This window comes from Stenella coeruleoalba (genome assembly GCF_951394435.1).
Source record: "Stenella coeruleoalba genome assembly, chromosome: 9".
In the NCBI taxonomy this organism is placed as follows: domain Eukaryota; kingdom Metazoa; phylum Chordata; class Mammalia; order Artiodactyla; family Delphinidae; genus Stenella; species Stenella coeruleoalba.
The window spans coordinates 18,696,480-18,712,618 of NC_137155.1; the positions used below are offsets into that span (position 1 = coordinate 18,696,480).

At 41.6% G+C, this 16,139-nt stretch overlaps 1 protein-coding gene across 5 annotated transcripts in view; it reads right to left on the reverse strand.

The window, feature by feature from the left end:
* The window catches only part of LHFPL3 (LHFPL tetraspan subfamily member 3), a 599,911-nt gene extending 586,139 nt beyond the window's left edge, over nt 1-13,772 (reverse strand). For all 5 annotated transcript variants that reach the window (XM_079932083.1, XM_079932084.1, XM_079932085.1 and 2 more), the window contains exon 1: nt 13,225-13,772. In XM_079932083.1, the coding sequence (XP_079788209.1) occupies nt 13,225-13,666 (442 nt within the window). In that variant the 5' untranslated portion in view covers nt 13,667-13,772. The remainder of the gene's footprint in view (nt 1-13,224) is intronic.
* Nucleotides 13,773-16,139: the final 2,367 nt, after the last annotated feature.

Genomic DNA, 16,139 nt, shown 5'->3' on the forward strand with positions numbered 1-16,139 from the left:
GACAAAATAGAAACCAGACTGAGTTCAGGTTCCATTTTTTTTTTAAAGAAAAAAAGAAAAGAATGGAATTTGTGTGTTCTTTGAGTGGCTTCCAGTGGAGAAAGGTATGTGTGAATATAGCAGGCACTCATTCATTCTCTTTTTTGTTACTGTTGTGTTTAAGGAAATGGAGACTGGAATATGTAGGTAGGCACTAGTAACGAAATTAGGTGCCCAGTTTTTCATTCTGATCATGTGAAGCATTACTTGCTTATGGCTGGGGTCCATGTTCTAAGTTATTGTAAACATTATTTTTAAATTCTGCAAAGTCCCTAAAGTTTCCCAAGAAATGGTATTTCCAATTCTACATTTTTTTTTTTTTTAAATTTCAAAACATGCTCAGGCTGCTGCAAATGTAACCAAGCAGAACCCTATGGAATCCTCCCAGGACAGACCCCTCCCCCATATCCTCTGCTGTAGCTCCTCTCTGAAGTACCTAGATAATATCTGATGCACATTTCCTGAGTTGTTTTACAGAGCTAAAACCACGGCCAAATGGAAGAAATTAACTACTTGATGATCATGAGCACATAGCCCCCAGCCCTACTGGCGCCTAAGGATTGATAAAGTTAACCTGTGACACCACCCTGTCCTCACCATCAGCCAATCAGAGAATTGTGCATGAGCTGATCACATGCACACCCCTCCCTCACCTTGCCTGTAAAAATACTTTACTGAAACCCATCAGGGAGTTCAGGTGTTTTGAGCAGTAGCTGTCCTGAACTCCTTGCTTGGCGCCCTACAGTTAGCACTGGACTTTCCTTCACCACAACCTGGTGTCAGCAGATTGGCTTTACTTCGAGTGGGTGAGTGGACCCAAGTTTGGTTCAGTAACACAGAGACGCAACCTGCAACCATAATGCATCGTTCATGACCACCAAGATCAAACAGCTATTTAGAATCCTGCAGTTCTGTATGCCTCAACTTCTTTTGAATTCTACAGTAACCTACTATTAGCAGGTCTCCAGTGACCTGCCAATTCTCCGGGGATGTCCAAGTTATTCCAAAGTGTCCATCTTCAAGCTGAGAAACCAGAGCCAAAATGTTCAGAGGGGAGAAAGACCATCTCAATGAGTCCTCTAAAAAGAGTAGGTCAGTGGAAAGTCACAACAGCTTCTTAACAAGTCAGATAAGTTATAGAGAGTAATTTCAAAGAATTTATATCAAGGCAAAGGACTGCAAAAAAGTCCAGGAGGAGCTGGCTTTTTCCTCATAGGTAAATGAGTGTTCCCGTCTACTGCTTGCATTTTGGATGAATGCCTATTCTTTTTCAGCCTTCATATTTTATCCTCCGCCCTCCAAGCTCTAAAATGCTATCTTACACATAGTGTCAGGGGGAAAATGACTCTGAACCTGACCCTATAAAAAGGAAAGTTCTGAGAAGATGACAGGGCTGGAGCTCCCTCTAGAGCCCATCTTGCAGTGCATGGAGGGGTCTTCAGGAAACTGAACCAGAGCTGGACAGATCCTGGCCCATTTCCCCATCCCAGCTCATCTTGCTAGAGAGCCCTTTCCAACAGACTGAGAGGTCTGCAAGAGCAGAGCTATTCACCATCCTCTGCAGGATGCAGTTGGGAGGCTGCCCAGCAGTGCTCACCAGCATCTCTTCACCAGCATCTCTAGAAGCAAATGGTCTGATCCAGAATGCTTATTTAATAAGTTCTCTTGTCAACCTCAGCTCTGGATATTCACCACCAAAGGGATCTTGATACTATGTAGAACAGAGAATGTTCATTTGTTCATTATTCAATCCAGCAGTTTGGGTCATAGTCATAGATGCAGTCATAACAAATGGATACTCTCATTTTACAATAAGCTGATGACTTTAAACCTGAAAGGAGACTTTTTTTTTTACATCTTTATTGGAGGATAATTGCTTTACAATGGTGTGTTAGTTTCTGCTTTATAACAAAGTGAATCAGTTATACATATACATATGTTCCCATATCTCTTCCCTCTTACATCTCCTTCCCTCCCATCCTCCCCTTCCCACCCCTCTAGGTGGTCACAAAGTACCGAGCTGATCTCCCTGTGCTATGCGGCTGCTTCCCACTAGCTATCTATTTTATGTTTGGTAGTGTATATATGTCCATGCCACTCTCTCACTTTGTCTCAGCTTACCCTTCCCCCTCCCCATATCCTCAAGTCCATTCTCTAGTAGGTCTGTGTCTTTATTCCTAGGTTCTTCCTGAGTTTTTTTTAATTAAATTCCATAAATATGTGTTAGCATACGGTATTTGTCTTTCTCTTTCTGATTTACTTCACTCTGTATGACAGACTCTAGGTCCATCCACCTCATTACAAATAGCTCAATTTCGCTTCTCCTAATGGCTGAGTAATATTCCATTGTATACGTGTACCACATCTTCTTTATCCATTCATCCGATGATGGACACTTAGGTTGCTTCCATGTCCTGGCTATTGTAAATAGAGCTGCAATGAACATTTTGGTACATGACTCTGAAAGGAGACTATTATTAAGAAACAATGTTGAGCTTTTTTAAAGCCTTCTTTAGAAAAGCTAAAGAAATACAAGGAATTAATATGCTAATGAAAAACAGAGCAACACAATCTTCATTTGAGTATAAATCTGAGAATCTTAAATCACTATTTTCTTTAGGAGGAAAAAGATTCACAGATTCACATATTGAGAAACCTAATTTTCAATATATTACAGTTACCTGTAAAATAACACAGAATAAAATGCTTCTTCTGATTTGTTCCTGTTACATGGTGTTATTAGAGATAGAGAATATTCAATTTTTCTTTTGTGAAGAGGGTAATACCTGATATTTCTCTGTCAGTGGGGGGGAACTTAACAAGAATGCCTAAGTGCTTAGGTCTTGACACAATCAGAAGATTGTCTTGTCCACATTGCCTTTAAAACATGGCTTCTTTTTTCAGGTTAGTTCAGTTGAACTTATTAAATAGTTCAACATTATCTCCAAAATATATTCTTGTTACTTTTGAGTCACTGCTGTAGACAAATAAAATGGAAGAGCTAGACCCTGTCAACACAAAATTAAACTCTTAACTGAATATGGTGTTTTCTCAGTAACTGTACAAAATTTATTCTAAGAAACACAATGGCATTTATATAACACTGCAGTTTCTAAAAGGCTTTCACAGCCATTATCTTTCTTGATCCTCAGAATGAGGTAGGTCTGGCATATACAGGTTGTGAAATGAAATTATCCTTCTTTAAGTTGTGTATTGTGAGTCCAGTTGTTCTGTCTACTAAATTTTCTGAATACTAACCACTTCTCCAGCCCTGCTCTCTTTAGTAGTAGTAATAACAACAACGATGCCAATCATAGCTAACGTTTATTGAGTGCTTATTGTGTGCCAGGTCCAGTTTTAAGTGTTTTACATGCATTAATTCAATAATCCTAAGAACATAGGTGTTTTTATTTATTTATTTTTAATTCATTTATTTTGGGCTGTGTTGGACCTTCGTTGTTGCATGCTGGCTTTCTCTAGTCGCGGCGAGCGGGGGCTACTCTTCGTTGCAGTGCGTGGGCTTCTCATTGCAGCGGCTTCTCTTGTTGCGGAGGACAGGCTCTAGGCGTGCAGGCTTCAGTAGTTGTGGCATGTGGGCTCAGTAGTCGTGGCTCTTGGGCTCTAGAGTGCAGGCTCAGTAGTAGTGGGACACGGGCTTAGTTGCTCCACAGCATGTGGGATCTTCCCGGACCAGGGATTGAACCCGTGTCCCCTGCATTGGCAGGCGGATTCCTAACCACAGTGCACCACCAGGGAAGTCCCGGTGTTTTTATTTAAAGTCTCATTATACTGAGAAATCTAACTCTAGATATCTGTCTATAATTGTTCCCTACTTGCTTCCTCCTTTAATTTCACCCTGTCTTTGACGGTTTTCCTAATATTCACTTTATTGATAAAGGCACAGCAACACTTGGTTAGCAGATGATATGTTTTTAATGTCCATAACCTACAGCCTCTTTTTACGTATCCAAAATACAATTATGTTAACTTTAGAAAAATGACATCAAGAAAATGGAAAGTCAAGAGTAGTTAGACGACTTGGCCAAAATCATTCAGCCAATAAGCAGCCAAGTCACGATGTAAATCTACACCCAGTTCCCTAATGCCTCCAAAAGCTGCCCAAGTCTATTTTTACCCTTTCTGGAACTGTGTCTGTGACCTGGTGATCCTGTCTACCATCACCACCTTCACCATTGCCATCAATAAGCAAACCTATTAAGAATGTTTCTACATTTGACGCAGGGCAGAAATGGATGACACAGAGCCAGTAATGCGGACATTCCTACAGGAATTCACACTCTAAGAATAACACCAAGGAGATCTGAGATATAACCAAGGGGACAAGGTGGGTAAAGAACCACTCAGGCTCTAGCTTATGAAAATGAGAAGGATAGGACGAGGAGTACCTCATCACACCTAAGTATGCTTGAAGAGGGAAGCCTGATAAACATGTAGATATCTTCCCTGTAAATACCAGATCCTTCCTTTCATGTTGATACAAAATGTTGCAAATGCACATTTAAGTTAGGAGGAAAAAGAAAGTGATAGAAAAGGCACTGCACTGGGAATCAGATGTGTTAGTTTCAACTCTATCAAGGTGTAATTTTGGCAAGACAATTTCTCTCAGCCTCAGACGCAAAATATTCTGTCAGACCGGGGAGAGTCTGATTTTGGTTCAAATCATTTACTGGCTCTGTGACCTTGAACAATTTTTTAAGCCTCAACTTCTTCATATGCAAATGTATATAATAATTCTAACCTTGTAGGTTTGTTGTGAAGGTTAAATATACAAACTAAATATACTAAGGTTTTTGCAAATGGTAGTTGCTTAATAGTATTTACCATTATTATTTCTTTATCGAGGAAACGAGGAGACTGCTAAATAATTTTTAATATCCCTCCAACTTCTAAAAGCCTGTGAGTCTATATTCACTTGGCACTGGGTTAATCATACTTATTTAAATGTTTGCTTAGACAGATTGTTGCTTTATGACCATGTCATTTTTTTTCACATAAATGGTCAATCAAATCACATCTAGAAAAAATAATTCTTATTTTCATTCAACCCACAATTTAATTGGGGTACATTAGCATTAAGTCATTAATGGAAGTGAGATAAGAAAAATGTCTCAAATTGTTTAGATTAAGTATAGGTAAAAACCTAATCTACCCTTTAATGCAAAATTACCTATGAATTGGTGCAAACTTTCACAGTTTTCCAAACAAGAGGTAATTATTTTTCTAAATTCATACTACATCATCTTTTCTCTGGAATAGTATCTTTCACACATTTTGAATACAGCCCATAGTAAGCAATACCTTGCAATCTAGTCCACATACACATATGTAAATATTTTAGGAAATAAAGTTTTCACAAAACCCTTATTATCTGCATTGCATTCACATTTTGTATTCTTTTTTAATCCAAGCTTTAACGCTGATCATTATCTACTAAACTGATATCATGACCTATCAAAGGGTCACCAACCATGGTTTGTAAAATGCTACAGTACAGCAATTCTTTCTCTATGAAGGTTTTTTAAAAATGCCAACTAGTCAGTACTACATCTTGTCCAGTCAACTGGTTAAAACATGGACATTCAGTTAAATAATATGTAGCATTACACAGACCACAATATTGCTGGTTATTAATCATCTGAAATTTAGATAAATTCAATTAATCTAGCTTATAACTATATATGTTCTTAAAATGCTCTGCAAATATATTTACCCTAAATGCTCACTGTAAAGGCATTATAGAAATCAATTTAGCTTCACAATCTGGAACTGGAATTTCAAAGAGAAACTGGAGGAATGCTATTTATCAAATTTTACAATGACCTTTTCTTTCTTAGGTTGACTTATTTAATCCTCTATGTTTGCATCTGCCATACAAGAACCTCTATCATCTCTCTCTTTGTATAGCTTGATTTTAGAATCTACTGCAACTTCCTACAGGGGGGTGGATCCATAATTTTTCTTTCTTGACAATTGGGATTTGCACACAGCTTTGCACTGTAATGCATATTCCAGCTCTCTGCTTATCCTGTGTCAATACATTTTTAAGCCATTGATGATATCAAATTCAACGGGCTTTTGATGTTATCCAATTTCACAGGCTTTTCAACCTTGAATTTCTTCATGTCTTCTCTATTCATACTTCATTTATTTTTGCTGTCACTCTTCTATGTCCCTGTCATTCTTCACATCTGGATCTATTTGCCTGTGTTTCAAATACTGAGCCTCCTGTCAATGATGATACACATTTCCCACTCTGATTTTTACAACCTCACTCTTGATCTTCATTGAAACCAAAAAAAGGCCATACAAAGCACCCCACCGCAGGAGTTTCCAGACACTTAAGTAAACGGGCCTATGATGCATTCTGTACTAAAGCCAAAGTTGAGTTCCCTTCAAGCTCCTGTTTGCCATCATTTTCTAGTGTGAAACTTTTCTGATTAGTTAAGTTCTGCATGTCTGCCTTTGAGCTAAGGCCTCTTTTCTGATCTACAACTATTTATTATTCATTTCGCTACCTTTCACTACTCTTCCACTAGCCCTTTCACTGATAAGTCATAATCTCAAAATTTCATGCAATTAGACTAACTTCACACAGCCTATCATTTAGGATCTTTTCTCCTATTAAGGACACACAGACAGTCCCTACACTACTGCAGATCTGGTTTCATTAGGAATGATATCAGAATCCAGGCACGAGAGACCCATTCTGGCAATTCCATGCCAGCAACTCCATTTCAAAAAAGTTTGCTTTCTTTTTTTCACCCTGCTCAATAGTAATTAGATATGGTTCATGTCTATATTGATCAAAAAATTATTTATCTTCCTCTTGCAAGCTACTCATTCTTCTGTTTTATTCTAGCAGAAGCAATGAGAAATGTGCTCAAGATTGCAGTTAGGACAATTTAACTATGGATGGCGCTGTGACCTTGTGCAGTACAGGCGTCATGGAATCGTAATTATAATTTGAGAGCTGCATGATATTAGTTATGTAAACATTTAGGATGCTGGGGGAGGAGGGTGTTGTTTCTTTCCTTCCTCAAAAGGCCCTAATGACTTTTCATAACAGCTTTATGTTTAAATCATCAAATAACTTACCTACTATTTGCTATGTGAACCAGCCTCTTAGCCTCTTAGCTTTCTGTCATTAATAATATCTTCTTGTTATTATTAAGAATAAAGGTCAGCACCTTGGTCTTTCCTCATATCAAATAAAAACTCCACTTGACTCATTATAAGGAAAAATCACATTAATTAAAGTTGGTGCTGACCCCCAAAGTTCAAATATATTATGGAAATTGCACTTTAAAACTCTCCCAGTTATCATGCTATGAAGCCCCCAAATTAGAACTCTCCTGGAGTGTTCTTTGCTTCATGCCAGTGCGATCTGAAGTTCTCTCTTCTCCTCTCCCCATAGTTTATCTCCTCACACCACACGCAGAAGGGCATTGAGCCACATGCAGCAACTATAGCTGTATGTTCTGCTGGGTTTGGGGTTTTTTGTTTTTTGGGTATTTTTCATTTAAAATTTTACTCACTTTTAAGATTTCTAAGGTATGTACATAAAATGTAACATACTGGCCTGGCCACCTGGATTCTCTTTACTGCATGATATCATCACACCAAACAGAAGCACCAATCACTAAATAATCATTTTCATGTTAAGCACCTGATACCATATTCTGGTTATGTATGTATGTGTATATATATATTATCTATAAATGCATATAAGCGCCTTTTTAACATTTTTACAATGGAAAAAAGCCGTTAAATGTGAAGCCTGACACCAAGAAAAGAAACCACCTAATAATATACCTATGGGCTATACGGGGTCTGTTATTTTTCACAAATGTTCACTTAAAATCTCACTGTTATAAAAATCATTTGATATTCACATTAATATGTTTTCCAACATCTCTTCATTGTCATAGTCCTTGTCATACTACATAAAAGCAAAAAAAAAAAAAACAGTTTCTAAATTCTCATTTCAAATCATTTTCTTGTAAGTTTGGCTTGGTAAATCGAAAATTCTTATAAGTGAAATGTGTTGTAAGAAAATGAAAACTGTCTTCCCTGGGAGTACACATTCTTCTCTGCAATCTGGGGGAGTATTTGAAATGCACTGGCAGAGGAAAAAACCCTCTTCAGGGCCATTCCATAACTCTGAACTTAGGATGGATTAGCAGCTCCAAGAGGCAAGACCTCACTTTCTCACATGCTCAGCACCATCCAGATAAAGAACTGGTGATGATGGTCCTGAACTTGAGTAAATCCAGACCTTGTCCTCTTTTCAGAGTTCCCCATCAGAGCTCTGCACATGCTGGGCCACCCATCTGAGCCAGCCTGCATGTCCAAGAAGAGCACATCTGCTCTGACGCCCAGAAAGAAGAAAGGAAAACCTGGAAGACATATCCTCTTCTCCTGTCCAGATTGCTCCTATAGGCGTGCAAGGAAACCCAACCTGGAACAGGAGTCCCCTCTATTATGAAAGAAAGGCCTGACCTTTTGATCCTTACATAAAACCTCCATTTTGAATAACATGATTTTTTTTTTTCATGAGAAACTAAAAGGTAAGGGAAATTTTGCTGAATCCTAAGATATAATTAATTATATCCTAGCATTGTAATAAAGATCATTACCTATGCATCAGAAAAACCCTCCATTTGGGAATAAGCTCATCATGAATTAGGCTGTCAAGTCACAACCACTGCCATCAAAGAATTTTGGAAGAATTCCTTAAGTGCAATTACTGCTGATGCCACAAACCAATGAGAAAGATGAGCATCGTGGCTTTCAAAGTATATGGTATTCACTTCTCAACATGGCATGTGGGACATTTTAAATCACTTCCTTCTCTTTTCATTCTTCATGCCATTAATCATTCATTTTTTTATTCATTAACTCAATAAAAATGAACACCTATTATGTGCCAGACATATACGTACTACTGTGTGCCAAGATACAGTAGTAATAATAACATAAGAACAGTAACCCTACCTAACACAACTATACTGCTTGCCTACTATGTGCCCAGACACTGTTCTCCTGTATACCTTGGCTTATTTAATCCTTGCACCAATCTCCTGAGGTAAGTACAATTATATGCTCACTCTGCAAATGAGCGACTGAAGTACAGAGGAATTAATTCCCTAGGTCATACAGTCAATGAGTAGCAGAGCCAGGGTTCAAACCCACATCTTTTTACTCCAGTGTCCATGATCTTGACCTCTATGCTATATGAAAAACAGACATGGATTTAAAGAACTTTCAGTATACTGGAAAAGACAGACATTAAACAAATAAACAAACAAACACATGTGTAATCTCAAATGCTGATAAGATATATAAGAAAAGAGCAAGGTGCCCTGAGAGAATGGTACAACATTGCCAAGGCTCTTCCTGCAGGCTAAGAAATGCAGTAATTACCTCAGGTGACTCTCATCTCAACTAAATGACAAAGGTATAAAATTTAAGAAAACAAGCTGATTAAAAAGAGCTGGGGAAAACTAAGGCTGGGAGGCTGGGGAAGGTAACTAAGCAATTCAGCCCTTAACGCTTGCCACAGAGCCTCGCCATCTTGGTGGCCCTTCCTGTTGGTCACTCAGAATGACCAGAGATAGGGATCTGGTGAATGCAACCCCCTCCTCCTAGCTTATCCCTACCAAATATGGAAATCTAACTGGATCCGGTGCCCCTTATTCACAGATGAAACCAAGTACCTCCTCATCTGCAGTTTTCCACCAAAAAGTCTGTGGTGGATGTCTAAAACCCTTAAATTCTGCCTTAATGCTTTAGCTTATTAAAAAAATAAAAGATTTCATTGGCCTATAATGGGTAAAACTTGAGTCTCTGAAAAAAATTTAAGACATGGTTGATAGTAAAACAAACAAAACCCCACCTTTATGAAACTTGGCTATTAATAGACTTGGAAACAGACTGAAATACTGATTTGAAAACAAATACATGAAAGCAGAGAGTCAAGCTCCCAGAAAGACAAAAGCCCCTTGCCATCCTGATTTAAAAAAAAAAAAAAACGATCTGTACTTTATTGCCCTGCTTGACAAGTACAGATCTACCTCTTTCTTATTAGTAGAGAAATCATACAGAAAGAAGAAACATCTCTCTTCTCAAGAAGTTGTCTCTCTGTGAATTGGGGAAATTTTGCATCTCTAATTGTTATTATTTATTTTATACATTATTTTTCTGTCTTCAGTCTTTATGTTTGGCATAGTCCCTAAGTATAGGATTACATCTGGAAGAAGTGTGACATATTAGCTCCTGATTCTGTAGTTTCACTCCACTGAGGTTAATGATGATTCAGAGGGGAGAGCGCGGAGAGGGCAGGTGTTCATAATAGCACCATTAATTATGTGCGCTTTGCACATCTAGGTAGAAAGCAACATCATTTTCAGGTCCAATAAATAAAGTACTTTTTCTAGTTCATTGTTCAGAATCATAAAAAGAATAATTCTTGATGTTGTATTGCCACAAGAAAGTCTCCTGCTTCATCATCTTAGTGTATCATTTCATATGGCATATTCCACCTGGCTCTGATATACGAGGTTTAGTAAAATGCTTAGATAACTAAATACACAACTTAATCATTTGACTTCTAATGAAGGTTAAACAGTCTCAAGCAAACGGCACATTAAGTCTCATCTTAATAGTTAGAAAATTACACTTGAGAGGCCTAGGTACACTTAAATTATGAGAAGCCTTCTTAACATTAAAAAGAAATAGCCTAAAGGTTAGAAACTAAACTTTGACAGTAACTTACAATACATTATGTTAAATTTACTGTTAGTGTCATGAGACTTTAAACACCTTAAAAGCACGTTAAACAAGACTTTCTTCAGATATACCTTCTTTATCCCATTCTTTAAAAACATCTGTGAATAAAACTGACTTTAACTCTTAATATAATTGACTTTGATTCATAATCAATTCTTTTTTAATTAATATACTTCAGTAATAAATAAGATTATGTCCTTCTGTGGTTTACCTAGAAATAAAATACAAATAAATTGAAAATAAAGATTTTTAAAGTACGCCAGAGACTTAGGGATCTGGACTTCTCCGAAAATGAAGTAAATGTCCTTATATCTTCATCAGTACAAAGGCTATCATTACATTTTACATTGGTATATGGGAAACAGGACAGTATACTGATGTCAAATTTCTGAAAACATGACATCATATTTCACTACTGCAGAATAAATGATTTTTGTGTGCTCTATTCCAGGAAGAGGAAAGAAAAAAACATTGTAATAGTTGCAGTTTGTATTAACTTCAAAATGGTAATTTTTTACCAAAGATAGTTTACTTTCCTTTTTAAAACAACAACAACTTTGGTTTAGAGCACAAAATCTCACAAAAATAAAATATCTTATAACATGTTGAGAAATCACCTGCAAATTACTTTCAGGCCTTTGAAAAAGAATCTAATTTGAATCACCAGTCTAAATAGGTCATTTAACTTAGAAAAATTAAAATTAGCTGTGCAGGGTCAATTCTTTTTTTCTAAAGCATCTGCATCCTCAACGTCCTGCTATCTTCAAAGTCAAACCAGATCTAAGTGCCAAGAACAACAATAATATATGAATTTATTCCAAATCTCAAAGTTAGTCTGCTCTTGAAATGGCCATAAAAGACAACATTATATATAAAAATGGGGGAGGGTGCTTCAAGAAGCTGGGGGTGGAAGGACAGAAGGAAAAGCAGAAAACTCATATTTCAGAAGAATAATGGTATATTTTCTGGGGGGTGTGTTCTCTACTGGTGTACATTTCTTGCCTCTCATGTGCACATGTTCACGGTATATGGCAAATCAAAACCAGCTGAGGCATACTTAATACAAAGCAAATACTTCCAAACAAGTTCATTCTCCCACAAGCTTCTCCTACAGTAAACTAGCAGTATAAGATCATGAACTTAATGCTCTTGTCCGGCCCCCTTCAGGACTTAATCGTCCTGCAACATTCTGGTAAACTCAGGGATCAAAGCCCTACTCCCCAGAAAACCTTCCCAAGCATAGGAAAAACTACAAAATCTTGAAGGTAACACCTTTAAGAAAGAGAACTACAAAATAAAACAAAATACACATGAGAATGTGGCTGCCTGAGACATCCTATATCCCTTCACAACCAGACCATCCATAAAATCAAAACAAAAACAGGAGGGTGTCAAGTGTTGGAGGATGGAGTCTGCCTTTAGAAGGCAGGGCACCCAAGGTGACTAGCAGAAAGGGAATCGGGATCACGGGAGGCAGGGAAAGGAGTCAGTTTTGTTTCAGGATTCTCCAAAGCCACCAGGAAATGCACCCCCATCCTTTCTGGGTTAAAAGTAACTTTGATGCTCAGAAAAAGTACTCTCATATTCTCCAGCTAGCAACCATCTATCATCCACAGGCAAAGAGTGATCAGAAACACCAATGAAACAAGCTTTCCTCTCTGCCCATCTTCCTAAAGCCACTTCCCCAAAACTGAGATCTTGAGAAATCTTGATTCCCTCAAGATTTCTCTGTTTAAAGATGAAATGGAAGGACCTTTGCTCTGACAAGGAAGCAAACTGAAGACGTGACATTGGGGAATTGCGAAGGAACATTCTTAGCTACATTTTTTCTTAAAAGGGTAAAACCCAAAACGGAATTCGAATTTCTTCACCTCCAGATGGACGATAAAAATTTTATAACTTCCCGGGACAAGCAACTTCACTCCAGCTCTCAACCACCCTCAAGAAGCGGTGACTGAAACCGTCCCAGAGAGCCACAGAGCAGGCTGACCCTCCCTGCACTACAATCACTCCAAATCCGCTTTTCGCCTCGCTGCCAGCTCCCGTTTAGTCCCTCAGCTCGCGCCCTGAGCCCCCGCTTCTTCTCCCCATCTCTAGTTCGTAGGGGACTCGGCCCAGCAACCGCCCTGCCTCCACCGCGTCCCTCTGGGTGGCGTGCCCCACACTTTGGAGGTTCTCGAAAGCCCCGGGACGAGGCGCTGGTGTCGAGGCTGGGGAAGCCCGGGGATTCCGGCCTCCAAGGGCTCCCGCCAGAGCGGATTCAAGTTGCTCGGCCCCCAGCGGAGCGCACGGCCTCCCAGTCCCTCCCACTCCCGTCCCTCCCCGGCTCGAGCGCCCCGGGTCCCCCCGCCTCCGCGGAGGTGAGCGCGCACTCACCGGAGGTGAGCTGCATCCAGGCACAGATCTTGTACACCGTAGCCGTGTTGCAGAAGAAGAAGAGGGTAAAGCAAATGATGCAGGCGATGATGAGCATCATGGAGAGGCCGATAAAGAAGGAGGCGGCTTTGAAGGCTCCCGAGGGCAGCGTGGAGAAGTCCGTGAAGCTGCCCCTGCAGGTCAGCTCCCGAGAGAAGCCGTTGCCGATGCAGTAGTGGAAGAGCCCGAAATAGCCGGCCTGCGGGGTGTCCACGCCGTCGCCGATCCAGTAGGGCTGGATGAAGCACACCACGTTGACGATGGCAAAGCAGATGGTGAAGATGGCCCACAGCACGCCGATGGCCCGCGAGTTCCGCACATAGTTGGTGTGGTACAGCTTGGCAGCCTCCTGAGCCGGGAGCATCGCGGCGGCGGCGGCGGCGGCGGCGGCGGCTCCGGGCATTCTCCCCCTCCTCCTCCTCCTCCTCCTCCTCCTCCTCCTCCTCGTCCTCCGCCTCCCCCCGCCTCTCCGCGCTCAGGAGACACACTCACCGAGCCGCGCGCGCTTCAACTCCCCTGCCTCCGCCTCAGCCCAGCAGCGCCAGTTCCAGAGTCTGCATCCTCGCTCCCGGAAGGAGGGCGGGGGAGCGCCGAGCACCCCTCCGGCTCGCCTGGCACAGCCTCCCGGCCCCCCTCCCTCCCTCCTGGTCCGGGCTGCAGCCCTCCTCACCGCCCTCCGCCCCTCTTCCCGCCGCCGCCGCCGCTGCAGCTGCTGCAGCTGAAGGCGGCAAATCCCGCGCTGGGCTGCGTGGCGCGCGAGCTCGGGCGCCCCCCCTCGGTTCCCGCCTTCCGCCTCCCTTCACGCCGCGAGCCCAGCGGCGCGTAGGACCTCAGCGACCCTGGGACGACCCTCAAGTGGCGGGCGTGGGCCGGGGACGCAAGCCCAGAGTTGGGGAGGGGGGACCTCAGGAGGGGGCGGGAGCACCCACAGGGATCCTAGAGGCGATCCCAGGATCCCGTTTGGTGTTAGTGGCCAGGCGCCGGAGGCTCGTTCTGAGAGCGTTTCAAGCACCGCACGGCGATGTGCTTCGACCTCTGCATCTTTGCAGACGCGCGAGGGGCAGCGCGGCAGGTGAAGGCGAGAGACGCCAAGGGAATAGAGGCGTGGTGCCCCAAGAGGTTCCCAGTGGCAACCACAGAACACCGCCCCCGGCTAACTCCTCGGTGGCCTTGGGTCGACGAGGTGGAGACAGAAGTTGGCCAGGAAACTGGCAGACAATAACGTAAAAGGCACACCTCAAGGGTGGTCTCATACCAGCTCAGCAGAGCTTATTTCCTCTTCGCGTCCCACCGCCCCGCCCCCCATGCAGCCTCATGAACTGTAGCCTATTGATGCCCTGCCATAGATGGGGCCTGTGGGGCATAGAAGTGGCTGTGTCACCAAAATGTATAGTTTTTCTGAAAACATCTGGTATTTTGGCCAGTGTTCTAATTCTTATACAAATATTCATTGGCAGCACTGGGCTGGGTGCTAAGGATACTACGACGACAGCAGATAGTTGTTTTTGTTCCTTGTCCAACTAACCAGAAAGTTCTTTTCAGAGTAATTTCCTCTAAATTATCCATATATAACCCCTTACATTTTCATGTGGCATTGCTGTTATACACGCCTGCACTTTGTGCTGTTTCCTTAGCTTAATGTTTTCACTTTGCAGTCTTTCTGTTGCTCTTTTAACAGTCCCTGCCTTTCAAACTCCCTTTCTTTGTTTCTATTTGTTACTTTTTTGGTTCCTTCTGGCTCTGATATAAAACGTGTAACCCCTACTCAAAGCAGTGAAACCGGAATGTTCAATGGCAGCATCAGATTTTGGTAACAAGCCATTTTGAACCATATGACTGCTGAATTCTCTGAGCAGAAGGGAGCGAGTTCAGTTAGAATTTGACCCTTAAATCTACACTTAATCACACACCTTATTATAACGCAGAAACATACGTAAGCTCCTTGACATTGTCTTGCCATTATGCCCAATCTGCCCAGCTTCTTAATAGGACAGTGAGACACGTGAGATACCAGGTAGAACATGAAGTTAGCAGGAAGAGGTAAGAACACTCAGAATGGTTCGGTTTGGAGGGGTGGCTACTGGGGACCAAGGAAGGAAAGCTCCAAAAGGCATTCGGCTACATAAGTGGCTATTATATGGAAGAGGGGTCACACCCTAAGTGGTGAAGACCAACCATGCCCCTCATCTAATAACCTGAAGATTTACGATTGTATGGGGAGAGGGGGGAGATAGTGGAAATAGGGATGTGGGACACAGAAGCTAAGGAAGGGATTGAAACTGGGAAAGAATTTAAAAGGGTGAGTGTTGGAATCTTACATTCAGTTTTTCCTACAGGCATGAAGTTCAAGGTCCACGAGGCAGGACTTTGGAAGTCAAGAGGACAGCGTTAAACAGTAGCATGAGACCTGAAAGTTTAGACTATGACTAAGAACTTATCACAAATCTGGTTGTAGACTCTCAGAAGGTCTTTTAAAAATCAGAGGGATTGGGGAGGGGGAGGGGGAGGGAAGATGACCTAAATATGACCCAGCCCAATATAACACTTGCAAGTCTCTAAAAATGTAATTCGTGATGATGCCCCGTCAGTGCACTGGTGGCAATGGAGGGTCAGGACTTCTGTTAGGTTGCATCTGTTTTAACTCCCCTGAAATTGCTGTTAAATCAGAAAATCAGAAGTGTTTTAACATGGAAGGAGGAAGAGGAAAGGTGAGGGTAATTGGATTTATGGGGCCATCTGGCAGGCCATGTGTCCCAGGGGCAGAGATAGCTTTACAGCAAGAACTGACAGTAATTTCTAGTGACTCTTCCAAGCCCTCAAATCTCCCAAACCTGCTTGTATAAAGTGGTCTTTCTGGGCTTCCCTGGTGGCGCAGT